The 21,833-nt window shown below is 55.3% G+C and overlaps 1 protein-coding gene across 2 annotated transcripts in view; it reads right to left on the bottom strand.

Moving 5' to 3' along the window:
- The window catches only part of POU2F3 (POU class 2 homeobox 3), a 90,620-nt gene that overhangs the window by 3,652 nt on the left and 65,135 nt on the right, over nucleotides 1-21,833 (bottom strand). For both annotated transcript variants that reach the window (XM_008260641.5, XM_089313589.1), the window contains exons 4-12: nucleotides 19,946-20,050; nucleotides 18,754-18,856; nucleotides 15,212-15,297; nucleotides 12,603-12,785; nucleotides 12,079-12,220; nucleotides 10,341-10,477; nucleotides 8,130-8,291; nucleotides 2,248-2,314; nucleotides 762-897 (exon numbers count right to left, since the gene is read on the bottom strand). In XM_008260641.5, coding sequence (XP_008258863.3) covers nucleotides 762-897; nucleotides 2,248-2,314; nucleotides 8,130-8,291; nucleotides 10,341-10,477; nucleotides 12,079-12,220; nucleotides 12,603-12,785; nucleotides 15,212-15,297; nucleotides 18,754-18,856; nucleotides 19,946-20,050 — 1,121 coding nt within the window. The remainder of the gene's footprint in view (nucleotides 1-761; nucleotides 898-2,247; nucleotides 2,315-8,129; nucleotides 8,292-10,340; nucleotides 10,478-12,078; nucleotides 12,221-12,602; nucleotides 12,786-15,211; nucleotides 15,298-18,753; nucleotides 18,857-19,945; nucleotides 20,051-21,833) is intronic.

Raw genomic sequence — 21,833 nt, 5'->3', positions numbered from 1 at the left:
TTAAAAACTTCAAATGTATATAATATATAGTTCTCTTTTTTCTTTCCTCCCCCCCCCCCCGCCCCATCTCTCATTTGGTGGTGATAGGTGAGGAACTCTAACTCTAACGTTTAGACTATGTGACAGTCGGCCAGTTAGAGCAGGCCAGCTGCCTTGCAGAACTGCCTGGGTTTGGACACGCAGATTCGTCTTGGCCGACAAGCTCAGGTCTTATTTTCAAATCTCTGTTTTGCTTTCACTGGGGCAGAGTTTCTCAAGACACCGGCACTGAGCATTCTTTTTAGAGCAGATTCCTTGGCTCATGGATTAAGGCCCAAGAGGCTGTTTTCCTCACTTTGCTGCATCCCAGGTGGGTGCAGGAGGCAGGGATCAGCCCCCTCCCCCCTCCCTGTGTCAGCCACGCCCTCAGCTCCAGGCTTGTATCAGAGCATCCTGAGAACTGGGTTCCGGGCGTGGAGTGCAGCTGAAGCCCAGGGAAGGCCCTGGCCCTCCCCAGCAGAAGCATTTGGAAATTTCCACCCTCAAGAGGGGATGGAAATATTGGCTTTGTTGACACCAGCTCCTTGCCAGGCCCACTCCCTGGCTGAGGCTTCTTTTGGCAATCCCCACTCCCCCGGGGAATAAAGTCCAGTCTGGCTTTCCACTCTGCCCTGCCCTGCCACCCCTTCTCCCTGTAGACCCCAGGACCAGCTCCCTGTCCCAAGGCCTTGGCCCAACTCCGCATGTGCCCCTGGACTCTCTGCACCCCCTCCCCATCTTACCCTGAAGAGTTAAAGCTGGAGGAGGAGGTCACGGCTGCTTTGGAGTTATTTTGAGAGGCAGTGGGGCTGCTGGCATGGAGTCCTGAGCCAGGAGACGAAGGCCTGCTGTTGTTCCCAGGGGAACAGGATGACGTTACTGAGGACAAGAAGAGGCACAAACAAGGGGAAAACAATGCTGCTTGGTCCTCGGACCTTCTGACATGGCCCTCCGGGCACCGGACTTCCCGGTGCATCCCCAAAGGGACTTCACCCTCTCCCTGCCCACCACCCCTCTGTCTGTCTCCTGCCAAATTAGCAGCAATAGCCCTCCACCCATCCTCAGGAGGTGTCTCATCATGACTGCTGGCTGCAGCCCGGGCCCTCGAGAGCGGTGTGTCTGGTTCTACCAGTCCAAGACTTGCCAAACACAAGAAAGACAGAAGCCAAGATCATCCCTGCTCCAGGACACACCCTGGGCTGGGCGTACGCAGCCCTAAACCAAAGAGGCAAGAAGGGAGAATGAAAAAGAAGCTCAGGAAAGGGAAGAGAAGGGGAAAGAAAGAAAGGTGCATCGGGGAGAAGATCCCTGGAGCGCAAAGGTTGCCGGCCTCGGCGAGAACAGGTGTCTTGGTCTCGGGCCACTAGCTAAGCAGCTATGTCAACTTGCTTTACTTCTTGACACTCACTTTCATCCTTTGTAAAACAGCAGATTTGGACTAAAGGGAATGCTCATGTCCGGGTTTCCCAGATTCTGTTCCATAGATAGGGCAACATGTATTTTACCATTCAAATTAAAACTTAGAAAAATGACAGAGAGTATGTTGAGAACCATGTCAGGACCTGGAGCTGACACTGGGACCATTCTGGAGACACTTGAACAAATGATCACCTTTTGAGCCCCTTTAAAAATGCTATAGGAACCTTTTGAAAAATAGAGTTCTGGGGCCAGCATTGTAGCGTAATGGGTAAAACCACCGCTTGTAACACTGGCATCCCATATGGGTGCTGGTTCAAGTCCCGGCTGCTCCACTTCTGATCCAGCTCCATGTTGATCCACCTGGGAAAGCAGCGGAGGATGGCCCAAGTGCTTGGGCCCCTGCATCCATGTGGGGGACCTGGAAAAAGCTGACTGACCCAGCCCTGATCATTGTGGCCATCTGGGAAGTGAACCAGTAGATGGAAGATCTCTGTCTCTCCCTGTCTCTCTAAGTCTGACTTTCAAATAAATAAATAAATAAATCTTTTAAAAAGAGTATTATAGAAAATGAGCTTGGAAAGTCTTACCTTCCTTCAGCCTTCCATACAGCTCGTTTTGGAACATAGTGTGCATGGAGGGCTGAGGATAAGCACTGTAACTCGCACAGAACAAGCACACACGCTTGTTTAAACTGCTTACCATGGAAGCTACTTTTTCCCAGCACAGATCTTAGAGTCGGGCCCTGCTGACCTAGGCAGGTCTAGTCTTAGCAGTTCTAGTCTTATTCGGAACCCTCACTTCAAAGCTCACCTGTTCCCGTCATGGTGCTGTGCACAGGAGGGACCGAGAGGGGTCCCAGAGACCCCGAGGGAGAGACCTAAAAGGCAAGAGAAACTCGTGAATGTCCGTTCCTGCCCCTCCCTCCAACCTCGGGTGCCTCAGTGGTGCTGAGCTGTAGGCTCTACGGGGAGCAGGACTTAGTTCCCTCGGTGGTTTCCTAGCGCCAAGCCTGCACTCTGCCCTCCCTCATGGAGGGAGGCCTCCGGCCATCACAGGCACCCAGCTCCGGTTCCTGCCTGCTCTGGAAGCTCCCTGGCACTGACAGCTGCCCTCCCCTCCCTGTCCCTGGCAGGGCTGCTTTGGCACTGCCAGGCCACAGGCTGCCTGGCCTGAGTGCCCGGGCAGTGAGAGGAGCAGGCTTCCGGGACCCTGTTGTGGCGGACGCAGCTGGCCTAGCGCATTTCCCGTTCTTGCTCTCCCCTTCCTAAAAGCACTCTGCTTGTGCCCAGGGCAGCCCTGGCAACCACACTGCAGGCTCTCCCACCCCGATGGATGAATGAACGAACCACGGACTCTCTGGAGATAACTGGGGAACTTTAGTCTCTGATGCGTTTCCTGTTGCCCGGGAGACCACATTGCATCATCAAGTCTGAGATTAGAAAGGGACCTAAGATAATTGAGTTTAGCCTCCCATGCAATCTGGGAAGTGCTCTCTCACTGTGGCTATCCTTGAACCGCCTAAAACAGGTGGAGTGGAGAGAACAGACTTGAGCCGCACAGACCCGGGTGTGAGCCCTGGCTCCACCACTCCCTATCTGTGTGGCATTGGGCAAGTTACCTAGCCCTCTGAGATTTGTTTTCCTCATTGGACAAATGGCAGCGATGCTGCCTTTCTATTCTCTTAATTAAGATTTAACAAGCTAATGTCCACAGTGCTTGCAACCCAGTGGCTGGCGTACAGCACCTGCTCAGTAGGGGTCAGTCCCCTTCCATACAGAGGGGAGCCGCCCTCAGCCGCTGTGCACCTCCACACATCGCTGACCTCTGCTTTGAGCTGAGGTCTGCATGCACCCCCTCCGCTCCCCTCGTGGAAGCTCCCAGCAGCGTTTCCAGGGAACCCTGACAGGCAGGGAGCTGGGATTCCACAACGCTGGGAGATGCCCTGCGACAGGATGCGGCATGTCCTCAGCCGCTGATTAATCAGCAACGGTCTGGCCGCTTCCTTTCACAGTGAGCATCCTCAGTAGACTGGGGGCTCGTGATGGGTGGAGACAGGGGTGAGGCACAGTTCGGGAGGGGCGGCAGAGCGAGAAGAGAGATGTTATCGATAATTTCTCCCTCTCTCACCTCCTCCTTCCCTGCAGCCACACCCAAGAAGTTTGTTGCTGGTTTTAGATAAGTAATAAGGTATTTAGTCACTGTGACCAGCTTCTTCTTCCGCGCCTCCACGCAAGTGCACACGCAATCCGGATCCCCTTTGCTCTTCATATGGATGGTAGCACTCTGCTCACGCTGGTCCCACTAGTGTAACTCCTTTCCCTGCCTTGATGACAGCTCTTGGCGATGATGTCACATCAGAAGCAGAAGAAAGTATGTCCCAGTCCCTTCTCTGTCGTCTCCCTTCACGATATCCAATAGGGCAAGGGTTTACTTCACGCCTTTCTGCCCTATCAGGCTGATGACGTCATGTGGGTGCCTTCCCCAGGGCATGGGCCTTCGGGAGTGTTTAGTAAGCGTGCTGATAACCACGGAGGCTCCTTTACGGCCCCTCTATGCCCCCTACCATTATCTCCACGTTGGTGTCCTGGGTTAGAACTGAACCAAAGTGAGACCCTGCCTCCCATCTGCTCTAACCAAGGCCCCATCTTTACAGCTCCCATGAACCAAGTTCCTTCACGTGGCACACAGCCCTCTGTGTGATCCACCCCCTGCCCACCGCTCCAGACCCCTCATGCACACTCCCAGTCACTCCCTGGCTTCCGGTCCTCTCCAGCCCCTCCATGCTTCCCACCATATCCCCCAGCCTCAAAACCTCTGTACAGACAACTTGCTCCATCTAGAATGTTCTTGTCTAACTTGCTCCCCCCAGCCCCTCCTCAGCTCAGACACTCCCCCCGCCCCCGACATCAACGGTGACAGTCATCTTTCTGGTGTCACTTTAAGCATGATTCCTCAAAGAAGCCCCTGGTGCTGTGGACTGAGCTGGGTTCTCTGAGAGGTTAATCACAGAAACCATGTTTGTTGTGTCTGTTTTCTTTGACACGACCCCTAGTGTCAAACACACAGTGGACACTCAGTGAAAGTTTAAGGAGGAAATGATGGGGGCTGGCGCTGTGGTTAGATGAAGCCACCACCTGCAGCACTGGCATCCCGTATGAGTCCCGGCTGCTCCACTTCCATCCAGCTCCCTGCTAATGAGCCTGGGAAAGCAGCAGAAGATGGCACAAGTCCTTACGCCCCTGCACCCATGAGAGAGACCCTGGCTCCTGGCTTCAGCCTGGCCCAGTCCTGGCCGTTGTTCCCACTTGGGGAGTGAACTAGCTGATAAAAGATTCTCTCTCTCTCTCTCTTTCCTTCTCTCTCTCTCTCTCTCTCTGTGTATCTATACCTTTCAAATAAATAAATAAATAAACATTTTAAAAAAGAAACTATAAATGAATATCAAGTTACATCCAATTTATTTATTTATATTTATTTATTTATTTATTTATTTATTTATTTATTTTGGACAGGCAGAGAGGACAGTGAGAGAGAGAGACAGAGAGAAAGGTCTTCCTTTGCCGTTGGTTCACCCTCCAATGGCCGCCACGGCCAGCGCGCTGCTGCCGGCGCACCGCGCTGATCCGATGGCAGGAGCCAGGTGCTTTTCCTGGTCTCCCATGGGGTGCAGGGCCCAAGCACTTGGGCCATCCTCCACTGCACTCCCGGGTCACAGCAGAGAGCTGGCCTGGAAGAGGGGCAACCGGGACAGAATCCGGCGCCCCAACCGGGACTAGAACCTGGTGTGCCGGCGCCGCTAGGCGGAGGATTAGCCTGTTGAGCCGCGGCGCCAGCCTACATCCAATTTAAAATATGGCAGGTACTCGGGCCCCTGCCACCCTTAGGGGGGGGACCAGGATGAAGTTCCTGGCTCCTGGCTTCAGCTTGGCCCAGACCTGGCTGTTGCAGCCATTTAGGGAGTGAGCCAGTGGAAAAACCTCTCCCTTTCTCTCTTTCTTTCTTTCTCTCCCTCCCCCTTCTCCTTATAGCTCTGCCTTTCAAAATATATAAATAATCATAAAAACAGAAAAAGAAATCACCACTTTTGCCCACTCCTAAACAAGCTCCCTTCCTTTGCTTGTTCCAGAAAGGACACTACCGTGCACCCCACGATCCAGTCACTTTTAGGGTGGTTTAGCATCCATGGCCCATCACAACCCAGCCCTACTGAACTTCTCAAAGCTTTAACCTCAGCTCCTGCTGGACGGAAATGCACGGGAGTCCCCAAAGGTGTCACGTCACCTTATAACCGCATGGCTTCTCCCATGCTATTCCTGCGGCCTGGAAGCTGCTCTCGCGAATTCCTAATGTGTCTTCAAACACGCTGGGGTCCCCGTTCCGGCTGCGGCGTCTTTCACCCTTGTTCCAAAGCAGCACTATCTGGCTCACCGCAGTCCAGCGCCTCTCGTATCTACCTGGTCACAGTTTCACCCCTTTTTGGGCTCCTCCTCCTCACTTTTTTTTTTTTTTTTTTGACAGAGTGGACAGTGAGAGAGAGAGAGACAGATAGAAAGGTCTTCCTTTGCTGTTGGTTCACCCTCCAGTGGCCACTGCGGCCAGCGCTTCGCGCTGATCCAAAGCCAGGAGCCAGGTGCTTCTCCTGGTCTCCCATGGGGTGCAGGGCCGAAGGACTTGGGCCATCCTCCACTGCACTCCCGGGCCACAGCAGAGAGCTGGCCTGGAAGAGGGGCAACCGGGACAGAATCCGGCGCCCCGACCGGGACTAGAACCCAGTGTGCCGGCGCCGCAAGGCGGAGGATTAGCCTGTTGAGCCACGGCGCTGGCCATCCTCACTTTCTTGTCTCCATTCTCTCCTTTGCTCATGCTGCCAGCGCTGGAGCTGCCCAGGGTTTGGACACAGATCTTTTTCTTTGCTTCCTCCATACAAACTCCACCGAAGAGCTCCTGCTAACCCGGGATTCCAACAACGACCCACATGCTTCCGATTTCCCAATCCAACCCAGCTTCTCTCCTGACCTCCACATTCCTAAGACCAAACACCTAAGGACATTCCCACTTGGGTGTCCTGCAGGCCACACTGTACATCACCAGGTGTAAATCACTGAAATCAGCGCTTTAGGGGCTGATGCTGTAGCGCTGCAAGTTAAGCCACAGGCAAGCTGGAGTCCCAGCTTCCTGCTGACGGGCCTGGGAAGGTAGCGGAGGAAGGCCCAGGTGCTCCGGCCCCTGCCAGCCTGTGGGAGAACCAGATGAAGTTCCTGGCTACTGACTTCCACCTGGCCCAGGCCTGACTGTCTCGGCCATTTAAAGAGTGAACCAGTGGAAAATCTTGGCTGGTGCCACGGCTCACTAGGCTAATCCTCCGCCTTGCGGCGCCGGCACACCGGGTTCTGTCCCGGTTGCCCCTTTTCCAGGCCAGCTCTCTGCTGTGGCCAGGGAGTGCAGTGGAGGATGGCCCAAGTGCTTGGGCCCTGCACCCCATGGGAGACCAGGAAAAGCACCTGGCTCCTGCCATCGGATCAGCGCGAAGCGCCGGCCGCGGCGGCCATTGGAGGGTGAACCAACAGCAAGGAAGACCTTTCTCTCTGTCTCTCTCTCTCTCACTGTCCACTCTGCCTGTCAAAAAAATAAATAAATAAAATAAAAATAAAAGAGTGAACCAGTGGAAAATCTCTCTCTTTTTTCTCTTTTTCTCTGTCTCCCTCCCTCCTCCTCTTTCTGTAGCTCTGCCTTTCAAAATAAATAAATCATAAAAATGGAAAAAGAAATCATCACTTTTTCCCACCCCCAAACAAGCCCCTTCCTTTGCTTGTTCCAAAAATGGCACTGCTGTGTACCCCACCGATCCAGTCTGAACACTGAGGGTCTAAGGATTCTCTTTCCCTCGCCACCCAGACTCACCAAGCTTTCCAAGGATTACTTGACCCTCTCCCTTCCCCTCATTCTTCCCACGTGGGTTCCCTCTTTCCTCCTCTACTGGATAACTGCAGCAGCACCTTAACTGTTCTCCCTGAAACCTGTCTGGTGCCTCTCAAGCCACTCCTTGTGCTGTAGTCGGAGTGGATCATTCCACAAAGCAAATCTGACCATGCCGGCACCCTGCTGAAAATCCTCCCGTGATCCCCCCAGTCCATCAGTTCTCTGGCGCCGCACACCGTCCCTTTGAGATCTGGCCCTGCCCGTCTGTCCAGCCTCATCTTGCACGTGGATGTGTTCTCCTGGCTCCATCCCACTCTTCCCGTCTTTTGCCCTGGTGAGAGCTCCACCCACACTTCCTTGCCTCTTGCTCCCTCTTGTCCTGTAGACTCAGGGCAGGCGTTAATTACCTCCCCGGGGAAGTCCTCCCTCACCACCGCCTCCAAAGGTTTGCCAGCTCTTGCTCCCAGCATCTCCTAGAGAGACGATCATGGTGCTTACCATTTGTTTATCTGTCTGCGTCTTCTGCTAGCGTGGTGAGAGGACAGACACTGGTGTTTTGATGCAGCAGCTACGTCCCCCTCTGATGAGGCTGAACCTCACCCAGCCCTCTCCCTTACCCTTCTGTGTGCTCTACATACTTTACACGTACCATCTATTTGCATCTTTTATGAGCTGTTTGCTCCTCCCCACTCCCCAGCAGTCCCCACCCCAGGAGGGAGACGCCTCTGCTCCCCAGGCATCGTGCACCCTGGTGCCCAGTGGGCAGCACTCACCAGCCGGGAGTTGTAGATGGGTGGTTTGATGGGTGTGGCCACAGGGCAGTTGATCCGCTTCTCCTTTTGACGCCGGTTGCAGAACCAGACCCTCACCACCTCCTTCTCCATGGACAGCTGCTCAGCAATCATGGAGATCTCTTCTGAGCTGGGTTTGGGGTTCTATAAAGGCCCAGCGGACAGAGCGTGGTCAGGAGAGGGCAACTGGGTCAAGAAGCAGAGGTGAGGGACAGATGCTCCAAAGGAGCAGGCTAGAATCATATGTGGATCGAAAGCTTTCGAGTCAGACCTAGGATGGAACACTGGCTTTCACTCTTCCTTGCTGTGTGTCCTTAGGAAACTTTCTTGACCTCTCTGAGCCTCAGTCTTATCTATGAAAATAGCAGCACCTACCACGAGGGTTATTGTAAAGATTTAATGAGAAATGCGTGTCAACTGTCAAGCACGGGGCCGACAGAGCAGAGGCTCCGTATCCGTGAGATGGCTTCTCCAGGCGGCTCTCTACAGAGAAGTCTGTGGCGAGTAACGGGGGGCAGGCAGAGCCCTCAGGATCCGTGCTCCCCTGTGTTCTTTCCTCATAGCCCGATCTCCTCCCTTGTCCGCTTCTTCCTGACCTCCCGCTTCAAAAGAGGACCTGAGAGAGGTAAATCGTGTGGTCCCTTCAAGACTGTGGGAAAGACAGACTGGCCAAGGCTGTCACTCGCTGGCTCTGGCCCCGCCCTCCTGGCCTTTGATCTTAGCTCCCGCCCCCGACTCCTTCACCCTCCTTCCACCCTGCTGCTCTGAGCATCCTGAAGGCAGCAGCGCCTGTGTTCCCTGCCTGGCCGCCATCTTGACTCCTGCTTCCAGCTTCCTGCTGATGCAGACCCTGGGAGGCGACAGCAGTGCTCCAGGGATTGCTTCTGCGACCCCAGGTGGAGACCTGGGCTCAGTTCCCAGCTCCTGGCTCAGCCGGGGCCGGGGTGGGGACTGAGGGAGTGAACCAGCGGATGGCAGCTCTCTGCGTCTCTCTGTGGCCAATAAAGAATTTTTCTTTTATAAAGAAAGGAAAACCTGCTTCAGCAGGGTGTGGCAGTAAAAGCCCTGTGACAGTTGCTCTGGGCCCTGCAGAGGCTGGACAAGGCCAAGGGCCCTCTAGAGCTTTGGAGGCGGGGCCCTGAAGGGCGGCGTCCGAGAGCTGTTTAGACCGCACCTCCTTCCCCTCCTCCCTCCCCCAGCCCCCACATAGTGGTTCAAGAATATGCTCCTGGGGCTGAAGCTGTGGCACAGTGGGTTAAGCCATGGCCTGCAGCACCAGCATCCCATAAGGGTGCTGGTTCAAGTCCCAGCTGCTCCATTTCCGATCCAGCTCACTATTAATTCACCTGAAAAAGCAGCAGAAGATGGCTCAAGTGCTTGGGCCCCTGCACCCTGGGAGACCCGGATGAAGCTTCAGCTTCCTGGCTTCGGTCTGGCCCAGTCCCAGTCGTTGAGGGCTATTTGGGGAGTGAACCAGAGGATGGAAGATCTCTCTCTCTCTCTCTCTCTCTTCCCCTCTCTCCCCTTTTCTCTCTCTGTAACTCTGACTTTCAAATAAATAAAAATCTTTAAAAGAACACAGAACATGCTCTTGTTACATGTTCAAAGACGTGTAGGTCTACAGTATGCTCACAAGTATTGAAATATGCACGGAAAAAAAAGAATAGAAAGAAACGCATTCAGGTGGTATTTGGTGATAAAATCATCTTTCTTCTTCCCCGCAATTTTCCAATCTGAGCATTCACTACACTGCTAATTTGAAAGAGAAAAAGTGTTCCTGGTAGGGGACAGAGAGTTCACACACAATGCCCCGGGCCTTGCTCCATTCACCTCAGTTGGGTAGAGAGACCCACCTTCTTCTGAAACTCTAAACCCCAGGCTTTAGATCTCCCAGGGAGGGGGACAATGGGCCCCCTAATAGACATCAGGACAAGGAGGGTCAGCAAGGGAAGATGTCCCTGGGACGTCAGATGAAGGTTATAGGGAGTCAACACGGGACACCTCAGATGTCCCATTCACATCCCTGGAGCTCAGAGAGGGAGGGTGTCTGCATTTCCCAGGGCAAGGTGTGGCGAGGGGGGAGAGAGTTGGTGTGCAGGGGCCTGCGTGGTCCTCTGGCCCTGGCATGTAACGTGCCTGCAGGTGCACCTGTGTGGGCTGGCCCACCCACTCCCACCCACAAAAGCCGCTCACATCTTGAAATCTCTTCTCCAGAGTCAGGCGGATGTTGGTCTCGATGCTGGTCCGTTTCTTCCTCTTCCTCCCGAAGACTTCGCTGAGAGTGGGGTAGGAGCTGGGCGTGCTCACCGAGGGGTCTGATGGAGAGGACTCTGTAGGGAGACAAGGGAGCGAGGGGCGCTCAGAGGCGGCCATGAGGGGCCGGCTGGGGCCCTGTCTCGATGGCCCTGAGGTCCGAGAGCCCTTCCCGCTGGGCTGTGCAGTGGCGTACTCAGGACCAGCCCCCTCCCCCGGCAGGGGACCCAGAACAGACCGAGAGTCCTGCTTCTCCTCGTTGCTCTGGGCAAAGCTCCTCCGGGACTCCCACCGCGGAGTCTCCGCTGTGTGCGGTCATGGTCCAGGGAAGCCCAGGCATCGGCGGCATGTGTGGGTGTGAGTGGGTGCAAGCAGAGCTCCGAAAAGCAACACTCGGGAGTCTGTGTTTTACAAATAGGCCTGCATGTGAATACCGAGGAAAATGTGAAATGGCATTTTGAGCCAAAAGCCCCGGCTTTGGGTGCAGAATGTTGGTGCTGGAGCCCCTTTCTTGTGAGTGCAGATGTTGGCTCTTTAGCCTGTGACGACAGAGGGGACAGCCCTTGGGCATCCGTGGGGGGACCACACTAACAGTGACCTACCAGGCCCTCTCCCAAGGAGCCAAAGAATTTCTGGTCATTTCGCCTACTTCAGTCTGGTCTTAGGGTCCTCCTATTGCGACAGGGTGGGGTGGGGGTGGTTTCCTGGTTCCTCCTGTGTCTCTGTCTGGACACACTGCCCTGGCTGCCCGCCCTGCCCTGAAAGCACTCGCCTAAGTAATCACTAATCCACACGCATTCGCTGGCCACAGCCCAGCCCTGGGGACTGCCCCGCCTCCTCCTTCTCACCTAGGCTAGTGGCTCTCAGCCAGGGGCCCCTTGGTACCACTACCACTTGCCCTGGGGACACTTGGCAGTGTCCGGAGGCCTTTTCGGTGGTACCGACTGGGGGCAGTGCTGCTGGTAGCTACTGAGTAGGGATCAGGGATGCTATCCTACAAGGCACTGGCCAACCCTGAATGGGCATAAATGGAGGCTGAGACTCTCTGTCCCACGCCAGTTCTAGGCACCAAACTCAGCTTCCTTGCTGCAAACTTTGCCCCTTGGTTTACCTCCTTGACCCCCTAGCAGGTCTCCCACCACGAGTGGGGCTGAAGCCTCCTGCCAACCCCACTCCTGCTGCAAGACTTTCCCCACCTAACAAACCTACAAGAGCTAAGCAGGTAAAGACCTCGTGTTGTGCCTGCAGTCTCCCCTTCCCACCGAGACCCTGGACGGCCCACTGCCCAGCCTGCCTCACATAGATCTGTTCTAGACAGGAGTCTGGCTAAGTGTGTGTGCCGGGCAGACCCAAACTCCGCTTCAGGACAGCTGTCCTAAGGCCTGCCTTGGGCGAGTCTGGGGTAGGAACTGGAACAAGGCAAGGAGTCATGGCCCCAGACCTAATGCCTGGCTCCCAAAGGGCTTTCTCGCTCACAGCGCTGACAGTTGCACCTCCACTTGCCTGTCTGCTCTGACTTATCTCTTGGTGGGTTCTAGACACAAGAACGGGAAGAAAGGAGTGTCCCATGTTGACTCCCTATAACCTCAGCACAGACAGGTCCCTGGGTCCTTCCCACAGAATCCTCTCTAGGGCCCCGTGCATCCTGTGTGTCCCTGTGCGTCCCATGGGTGCCTACCTGCATCGTTCAGCCACTTCTCCAGCAGTGGCTTGAGCTTGCACATATTCTTGAAGCTCAGATTGAGGGCCTCAAAGCGCGAGATGGTCGTCTGGCTGAAGTCATTGCCATACAGCTTTCCCATGGCCAGCCCCACGTCTCCCTGTGCGTGGGGACGGAGAGGCAGGAGCATGAGACACAGGCTCCCCTCCTCTGCCCCGGCCCCTCACCTGTCATTCACAACACACCCAGAATCTTCAGGTACCTGCCCATCGCCCTTTCTCCCTTGTGGGTGGAGTGCTGGTTCATCGTATCCCCGGACTCTCAGGGGGCCAGATCCTCCTTGCCTGGCTCCCATTCCTCTCCCCTCCACCAGCAACTTCCTCACTTCCCCTCCTAATCCCAACTACGCCTCAGAGACACGAGGGGCTTGTCCCAAACCCATGGAGCCATGGCTTGCTCTTGACACCTGCCCTTGGGAGGCGCTGCCTCCTCTCGCTCACCCAGCTCACTGTCCTCCATCTCCTTCCCCCCAAAAGCCAAACCTGTGTGAAGCCCAGCTTAATGCGCCTTTGCTTGAAGGTCTTGGCGAACCTCTCCAGCTCCTCCAGGTCACTGGGCTCGTCGGGCCCCGCAGAGGTGGGCAGGTGCTTGGGCACTGGGAGATGCTGGGAGGTTTCCAGGTGGGGATCTAAGGAGGAGCCTGGCAGCCCGGGGCGCCCAACGGCCTGGTAGGGGAGACAAGCCGAGCAGATCCGCAGGGATTCAGCAATGGGTCAACAGCACTGCGGGGCAGTCCTCACTAACGGGCCACTCAGGATGGCGGAGCCCTGGGCCACTGGAGGCCGACTGCTCAGTGGCGTGCGAGTGGAAACTGGGTTTCTGTGGGCCATGTGGGGCAGAAACAGCAGGGGTGCCAGGTGGGAGGTGGCCTGGCTGGGTTTTAGTCTGGCACTCGCCAGGTTACTTCCTCCTTTCAGTTTCCCTCCCTAAAAGGCACTAACAGGGTTGTTGACAAAGATTCCAGTAACAAATCTCAGAGTGGGGCGGGGAGAACACTGTCTGCCTCGCCGGTCCTTTTCCACGGAGCATGGAAGCCTGAGGTGGCCATCAGGCCCCAACTGGAGGTGACGAGAAAGTGAGGGAACCCCCGTGGAGTTCCACTGGCCTCTGAGTGCCAGGTTGGTTACCTGACTCCCAGCACCACTGCTGCCCTTCACGGGACTTTCTGCTCTACATCAAGGGCATCTTCATTAGTCCCATCTACACGCACCTTGCTCTCCGTTGTGGTTGCCTGGAGACAGTCTTTCTTTAGCTTATTTGCATAAGAACTTGTGCCCTTAACCCTAGAAGCTTGCAGTACCCATTTGGGGGTGAGGAGTGAAGGCATCTATCATTGCATTGGTGATGGAGTGGAATCCAGGCCTTGGGGGCCAGGCCCTGGGGCCAGGGCCGAGGTCACTGCCCACGTGGGGAACGGGAGCGAACTCCAGCTTCCCCCTCCTTCCCAGGCTGCTCTTCCGCTGGAGGGGAGTTAACTGCTGTCTCCCGAGACGTTCAGGCTTGCCATGTAGATGGGCGTCCTTATGATGAAGAAGGTAGGATGAGGGAGACGGTGTGGGCGCTCTTCCCTTTGAGAACAGAATGGTTTCAAAGCACCACAGATTCTCTCCTGTCTGGGGAGGAGAGGGTGGCATAGACCAGACCCTCAGGACGAAGCCGGGCTTCCTTGAACCCGCCTCTCCACTTGCCTCTTTCCTTTGACAGATACTCACTGAGGTCTCTGCTAGACCTCCTCCCCCTGCCTTCACACGCAGTCTGTTGTCAAATGGCACCAGTGTGACTTTCCTCGCTCACCCCCTCCTTTATTGCCCTCCCCCATGACCATCTCAGTCTTCTAAACAGCCTCGTGGCCCCAGTGTCGCCATGCTTGGATATTCTAAGACATGAGAGCTGATCTTGAACACTCTCTAGGGTTTCTTGCGGCTCTAAGTCTGTGATTCTGAGGTTGGGGGCAGAGCGGTGTGCCACTTTCTTCCAACCACGAGGTGGCGCCATCGCCCTGCCAGGTGTCTTCTGCGGGCTGGAAGGCCAGGGCTCTCACTGAGCTGCGGGATCTTGGCCTGGGGCTGGGGCGCTCTGATCACTGCAGTCGTCCCCGACCATCCCGGGCATCCATGTGGGCAGTGCCATCTGTGGAGCCGAGCAACGTTTCTCGTTGCACAGGGGCCCCTGGACGCAGAAGGGAGGGGCGGCTAAGCTGTCGGGCAGCTGTGCAGACCACACACGTGTCACGGTGCCTGGGGCCTTGACGTTGCTTCCAGAAGGAATTCAGGAGTGAGTGGGAGAAGAGTGAACAGCACACACACTCCCCAGAGTGGGGCACACTTGGCGGGGAGTGGCCCTGGCTCTGAGCTGTGTTTAACATTCTATGGGTCCTTTAATGAAAGGGCAGGTACATTCTAATTAATAACGGGGAGGAATGTTCATGTTTCTTTCTGGGAAGTAGGTGGAGAGTTCCCGGAATCCAGCCGCCACCCCTTTTCACTCCTTACATGGTCCGGTGCGTCCTGCTGCGGTGGCTGGTGGGTGTGTCCTCTAGCAACGCTTAGGTACTACATTGAGCACAGAATGAGCTGTTGGTTACTCTGGGTCAGCCATGGCCCCCTAAACTGGCATGAGCCTGGTCCACACAGGAGATCTGCTTATTTTCTGAGCAAGGGGAACCAAACCCATATCCTGGGGGGTCTTGAGATAAGAGGGACTGCTGTCTTCTTTGGCCTCCCTGGAATGGAGACCCCGGGTGGGAGACACTGTGTGTGCTGTCTGAGACATGGTGCCTGTGGTGATCAGGCCCTCCGGGGCTTGAGAGCATCTATGGGAAGCTGGGAAGCTGGCCGAGCCCTGGTTCCCGAGGGGAGAGGTTTGGGTCTGCTGGGGACGGGAGCTGAGAGCCTGCAAGTTGGACTGTCTGGGCTCCCGTTTACCCCACTTGTCACTTGGATCCCCCTCCCATGTGCCAAAGGGACGATTCCTTGCCATTACCTCTCCCCAGAGGGGCTAGAGCCCTAGAAAAACCAGGGAGCTTAACTGTACCCAGAGCAGAGACAGTGCTAGAGGCCTGGGCCGTGGAGGTAGGGGTGCGGCTGTTTACCTGGGATGCAAGGCCAGGCCCAGTCTGCTGCGGGAGGAGGAGGCTCCCTTGTTGCTGTGGAAAGGGGAGAAGATTTGGCTGCAGACCTGCATGAAAGAGGAGGGACAAAGGGACAGTGAATAAAATCCAGGCCTGAGAAAGATCCGTTCAGCCACTCTGGCATCGCGATAACAGCCCTCCCCCCGCCCCGCCCCGCCCCATCCCAGCCCTGCAGAGAGGCCCCCTCGGGCACAGCCTGGCATTGCCACACACAGGTGGAGTCAAAACAGACGCAGGGATAAACAGACACGTAAACAACCATTCCCAAACCAGTCCTGCTGCTTGCCCGTGGCCTGGAGAGGCACAAAGGCTGGGGAGGGTCAAGTCTGCTGGGCATCTGATGAGGGTTCCGGTGCTCCTGCAGGGGACACAGCTACAGAGGCCCAGCTGAGTTTGCAAGGACATCAGGCCGAGCAGGTGGGGCCGCACAGCCCCACAGACCAGAGAGGACATTTTATTCCTGCGGGCAAAGAACTGAGGGAGAGGGGGTGACCAGGACTGGGCGGGGCACACTACACCTGCTGCTGCACTACTTGGGCACCAGCTCCTTCCCTCCCCAGGAAAACCGTCCACGAAGGGCTCGGCCTGTTTGGTGGCCATGACAGGTGGCCTCCCCTTTCAGAAGGCCTCAGCCAGGACCTCACTCTCACAGCAAGAGCGGGGCCAGCTGAATATCAAGGCAGACGGTATGGCAAGACACCCCAGCCACTCAGCACAGAGAAGCCCCTGGGAGTCTCTGTGGCCCCCAGGCTGTTTGGGTCACTGACGTAAAGCACTGGTTGATGGTAACCTTTGTGCCCTTCAGGCTCCAAAAGTCAGAGCTTGATTGGTTTTCATTATAATAAACAGGCAAGGGACTGGCTTTATGGCACAGTGGGTAAAGCTACTGCCAGCAGTGTCAGCATCCCATGTGGGTGCTGGTTCGAGTCCCAGCTGTTCTACTACTCATCCAGCTCCCTGCTAATGTGTCTGGGAAAGCAGAGGAAGATGGCCCGGGTACGTGGGCCTCTGCACCCATGTGGAGACCTGGAAGAAGCTCCTGGTTCCTGGCTTTGGTCTGGCCTAGCCCTGGCCATTGTAGCCATTTGGGGAGTGAACCAGCAGATAAATGATTTCTTTCTCTCTCTTTCTGTAACTTTGTCTTTCAAATGAATAAAATAAATCTTTAAAAATAAAATAAAATAACCAGGCAGGGATAGGCATTGTGGCACAGTGAGTTAAGCCTACAGTGAGAGGCCGGCCACCCTGTATCACAGCGCAGCCTCAAGTCCTGGCTGCTCTGCTTCTGATCCAACTTCCTGCTGATGCACCCACTAATGATGGCCTGAGTACTAGGGTCCCTGCCACTAATGTGAGTGAGCTGGTGAATTTCCAGCTCTAGCTGTTACAGCCATCTGGGGAGTGAACCAGCAGATGGAAGATCTCTCGCGCTCTCTCTCTCTGCCTCCATCCCACTCTGTAACTCTGCGTTTCAAATAAAATAAATAAATCTTTAAAAAAAAGATTTATTTACTAATTTATTCAAAAGGCAGAGTTACAGAAAGAAGGAGAGACAGATAGAGAGAATCTTCCATCCAGTGGTTCACTCTGCAAACGGTCGCAATAGGCAGAGCTGGGCCAGACCAAAGCCAGGAGCCAGGAGCTCCTCTTCTAGGTCTCCCAACGTGGGTGCAGGGACCCAAGCACTTGGGCCATCTTTCGCTGCTTTCCCAGGTGCATTAACAGGGAGCTGATCAGAAGTGGAGCAGCCGGGACTCAAATGGACACCCCTATTGGATGCCAGTGTCATGGGTGGCAGCTTTGGCGGCTTTACTGGCTATGCCACAGTGCCAGCCTCATAAATAAATATTAAAAATACAATAAAAAATATGCAAGAAAGCTCCCAGAAGGAACTTGGAATCCAGAGGCTTGAGAACTAAGAGCAATTCTAATATTTATATTGCATTTTGAAATGGACTAATCCTTTTTACGTGCATTACTTCAAGTAACACTGAATAATTTTACAAGGTAGAGTTTTATGATTACCCATTTTTATAGAAGAAGACCAGAGAGATTAGAAAAGTTTCCCAAGGAAACTAGAAAGTGATTTTTTTTTTTTAGCCCCTGAGTTTTTCTGATTCCATTTCTCCCCACTGTGTCCCACTGAGTGTCAGCTGCCACTGGTACAATCCCAGGGCAAAGATACAATCAAGGGATTTCCTCCAGCACCAGCCAACAGGTCCTGGCCCCGCTGCCGACTCCAGATTTTGAACTTCCCTTTCTTCACCCCTTGTGTCCGACACGACCTCACTGGTTACGCGGCTAGGCCATTTTCACACCATTCTCCAGCCTTCTGAAAACAAACTGTGCGGACTGCTACCTTCCCTTTCTTCATCCAGGGCGTGCGGCGTGTTGTTCAGCCAAAGCAAATCTTAGAGATCGGAGGATGCCCTCATGCTGCTAGTCTGAGCGTCCTGGAGACTAAGGTGAGGGACTGTGTGCCAGCAAGGGCAGGGAGGGGGGCTAGGCCCGCTCGGCCTGGACTCTGGATTCCCCAAGCCTCCACTTGGGATCTGTAGCACACAGGGCTTGATGCCTCCTTCTCTCTTGGCCCTAGTTGGCAGGGATGGGAGTGGGAGAGGCATCTAGGGTGCTGGCCAAGAGTATAGCATCATTCAGAATGGTCTGGAACTTTTTTTTTTTAGAGATTCCTTTATTTATTAAAGAGAGAAAGTTGCAGAGGGGGAGGAGGAAGCTCCTATCCGCTGGTTCCCTTCCCCCATGGCCACAACAGCCAGGGCTGGTTCAGGCTGAAGCCAGGAGCCCAGAACTCTGTGTCTCCCACGTAGGTGGCAGGGGCTCAAGCACTTAGGCCATGCCCAGCTGCCTCCCCCGGCACATTAGCAGGGAGCTGGATCGGAAGTTGGAGCAGCTGGGACTTGAACTGATGCTCTGATGTGGGATTCTGGCAGTGCAGGTGGCGGCTTAGCTTGCCGTGCCGCAATGCTGGCCTGGTGCTTCCAGGCCACTAGAGGCATCCTACTCATAGAGTACCTACCGTACAGAGTTATCATGAAGAGGAAGTCGAAAGCCACTCAGCAGAGCTCCTGGCTCATGAAGCCTGAGAAATGTTACCTCCTGTTAGGAATGGTTGACTCTGCTTGCTCCTGGCCAGGGCGTCACTTCCCAGCAACAGAAAACTTGCAACTCTCTCTGCAGCCTGTAGGTGGCACTGCTGCTCTAACGCAACAGAATCCCAGGCAGGCTTCCAGGAAGACAAGGTTTGAGTGGGGAGCAGGAGAGGGACTTGTCCATACCACATGTCCCAGGGGCTTCTGCTTCCTTGTCCTGCCCACCACCACTCCGTCTCAACTCTGTGAGATGGGGCAGGTGGGGCAACTGAGCAGGAGCCTTCACACCAGAGAAGTGGGCGACTCTCCCTGCCCCGCTCTCTGCTCACCCAGCGAGCAGCAGCAACAGCCCTTCACTGGCCCTGGGTTCCATGGACCTGCCAGGCTCCTTACCTTGCTGCCCAGGCTGGGTCTGAGAAAGTAGGAACTGGGACACGGACTGCAGGTGGCCGGGAACCAGCACGAGCTGCTGGAGCGGGTGGAGGGAAGCCATGTCCTGCACATGGGGAGATGGGCACACGTCACACAGTTTATAAGCTGGGGACACTGCTGCACCTGCCCGCCACCCATCTGTCCCGTGGGTCTCCGGGCTGGGAGAGCCTGCGCAGGGTCCCTAGTGCCTCTAGTAGCTACTCCATTAGCTCTGCTGTCCTTACAGCTCCGCCTCAGCCCAGAGGTCGTTGCAACATACTGTTACTTAACTCTGGCTGCACAAGTTAATTGGAGCGTGCCAGTCCTGTCTCCCATCTAGACTGTAAATGCCCTGAGGGCTGAGACTGGCTATTACCCATGGCTCAAAAGTTTATCCTAGAAATGGCTGGCACTCTCAATTGTCCTCTAAAAAAAAAAAATCACATGCCACTTTTTGGTGCTAAAAGCCACGCTTTGGCCACTTCCCATGCCTGAATCTTTTCCTGGAGGGTACTGGGGTGGGAGTTATGGGGCAGGGCAAGCTGTCAGTCCTTCATCCAGCCAGGCTGATGAAACAGAAAGCCCGTTTCCTCTGTGTTTCTCCCTCTAGCTCAGGTCATGGGAATATCACGAATAGTGACCCCCATACGTGGGTGGGGGCGGGGGGTCATCTGCCATGCAGACCCCAGGGCTTAGTTCTGTGTCCAGGGAGATGATGTGGGAACTCCTGCTGGGGGAGGAGGGGCAGGAACAGGCCCGGGGGAAGCACTTGGAATAGGAGGGGCTCTTGCTTCTGCAGTGTAGCTGCTGGGAGGGGGCCACACACTGGAGTGCTGGAGTGGAGGCTTTGCTGTCACTGTGTCAGCAGGCTGCCATCTCCCCCGCTGCTCAGGCTTCCACGTGCAGCCCTGGGGGGAGGGGGGGGAGGCAGAGCAGGCCCACTGGGAACTCCATCAAGGATTCTCCTGGAATGTGGCTGGCAGACACCTGCTGCCCAGCGCGAGGTCCCTTGCTTTGGCAAGAGTGGCTGCTTCACACCCTGCTCTGCGCCTCGCCTTTAAGAGGAGTGCTTTGGAACCCCACTCCACCCCCAGAGCTCCGCAATCTCCCCCCCACCGCCGCCCACCGGCCACCCTGTCCCCAGCTCAGTGGGGCTCCCGGCCCTGGGGCTTACCCCAGACATTTGGTTTCCGGACATCATGGCAGGTCCTTGACTCAGGTGGCATGGCCGGTGCGAGAGGGTCTGCTGCAGGGAGTCACTGAGGTCCTCCGTTTTAATCTGCAGGGGGAGGCAGGAGGAGAGGGTGGGCTCTCAGGCAGACAGAAGCGCAGACGTGCCAAAGATCGCGGCTGGCGAGGCAAGTGCTAGCCCCCTGCCCACTGGGCTGCCGCTGGATTTCCCTGCGCCTGTGTGCCCTTTGCCCAGGGCGGCTGGTCAGGGACATTGTGGGGGTCGCACCAGGAGGACCCCTCTGCAAGCTGGGGGTCTACTTGGGCTGACGGTTCCTGAGCGCCATGCCTGGGCTGTGCCGGGACCTAGTGTGGTTTAGGCTGTTCCACACGGAAATGAGGGAAACAAGGAAACTTCTGTGACTTTAAAAATAATGCTTGGCAGACTAAATTCTTTAAAGTTCAGAGATGATTTCTTTTTCTCCTAGGGGAAGCAGAAGTTAGCATTTCTTCTATGAAATGATGATGATGCTAAATGGTATTTGTATTTTTTAAATATTTATCTACTTATTTTATTTGAAAGGCAGAGCAGCAGAGAGAGAGAAAGAGAGAGAGAGAGAGACAGAGACTTCCATTCGCTGGCTCATTCCCCAAATGCCTGCAACAGCCAGGTCTGGATTAGGCTAAAGCCAGGAACCAGGAAATCCATCTGGGTCTCCTACTTGGTGGCAGGGGCCCAAGTACCCGGGCCATCCTCCGCTGCCTGCCCAGGTACATTAGCAGGGAGTGGACTGGGAATGGAACAGCTGGAATCCGACCAGTATGAGACAGCGCTCCAGAATGAGACACCAGTGTCACAGCGGCAGCGTAACTTGCTGACCACAGCACTGTGTCCCCTCCATGGGAGTTTTAAAACTCCCCAGCTCAGAACTCTACCAATTCTGTTCTTCATTTTCTTCTTTTTAAAAATTGTACTTCCGGCGCCGCGGCTCACTAGGCTAATCCTCTGCCTTGCGGCGCCGGCACACCGGGTTCTAGTCCCGGTTGGGGCGCCGGATTCTGTCCTGGTTGCCCCTCTTCCAGGCCAGCTCTCTGCTGTGGCCCGGGAGTGCAGTGGAGGATGGCCCAAGTCCTTGGGCCCATGGGAGACCAGGAGAAGCACCTGGCTCCTGGCATCGGATCAGCGCGGTGCGCCGGCCGCAGCGGCCATTGGAGGGTGAACCAACGGCAAAGGAAGACCTTTCTCTCTGTCTCTCTCTCTCACTGTCCACTCTGCCTGTCCAAAAAAAAAAAAAAAAATTGTACTTATTTATTTAGGAGGCCGCAAGACACATAGAAAGAGACAGACACAGAAAGACTCTGTGTGTATGTGTGTGTGTGTGTGTGTAAGGGGAGAGAGAGAGAGTTCTCAACCCACTGGTTTACTCCCCAAATGCCCACAATTTACTTATTTATTTGAAAGGCAGCAAGACAGAGAGAGACAGAGAGAGTGCTTTGGTTCACTCTCCAAGTCCCTGCAACAGCTGAGGCTGACCCGGCCTGGAGCTGGGAGCCAGGAACTCGATCTGGGTCTCTCACGGGCGGCAGGGACCCAGCTTCCGGAGCCGCACCACCGCCTCCCAGGGTCTGCATTAGCAGGAAGCTGGAGTCAAGAGCCAGAGCCCAGGATCCAACCCAGGCGCTCCGAACCCGCGTCAACCGTTAGGCCGAGACGTTGCCCCTGGTTTTTACTTTTCTGCATGGAATCCCATCCACGACACCACAAGGTCTGGGAAGCCCGGATCCAGAGGACTCTTTGTCTCCATTGCTCCTTGTTCTCCACCCCTGCCCACTCTCTGTGCTAAGCCGCCTCTGCAGGAGCCTCTTGGCCCATGTGGCTTTGGTGGCGGTGT

Source organism: Oryctolagus cuniculus, chromosome 1 (assembly GCF_051225735.1).
Source record: "Oryctolagus cuniculus isolate XC-2025 breed Fujian yellow rabbit chromosome 1, ASM5122573v1, whole genome shotgun sequence".
Taxonomy (NCBI): domain Eukaryota; kingdom Metazoa; phylum Chordata; class Mammalia; order Lagomorpha; family Leporidae; genus Oryctolagus; species Oryctolagus cuniculus.
The sequence above is the reverse complement of the archived record's forward strand: the minus strand, read 5'-3'. Positions and strand labels throughout refer to the sequence as shown.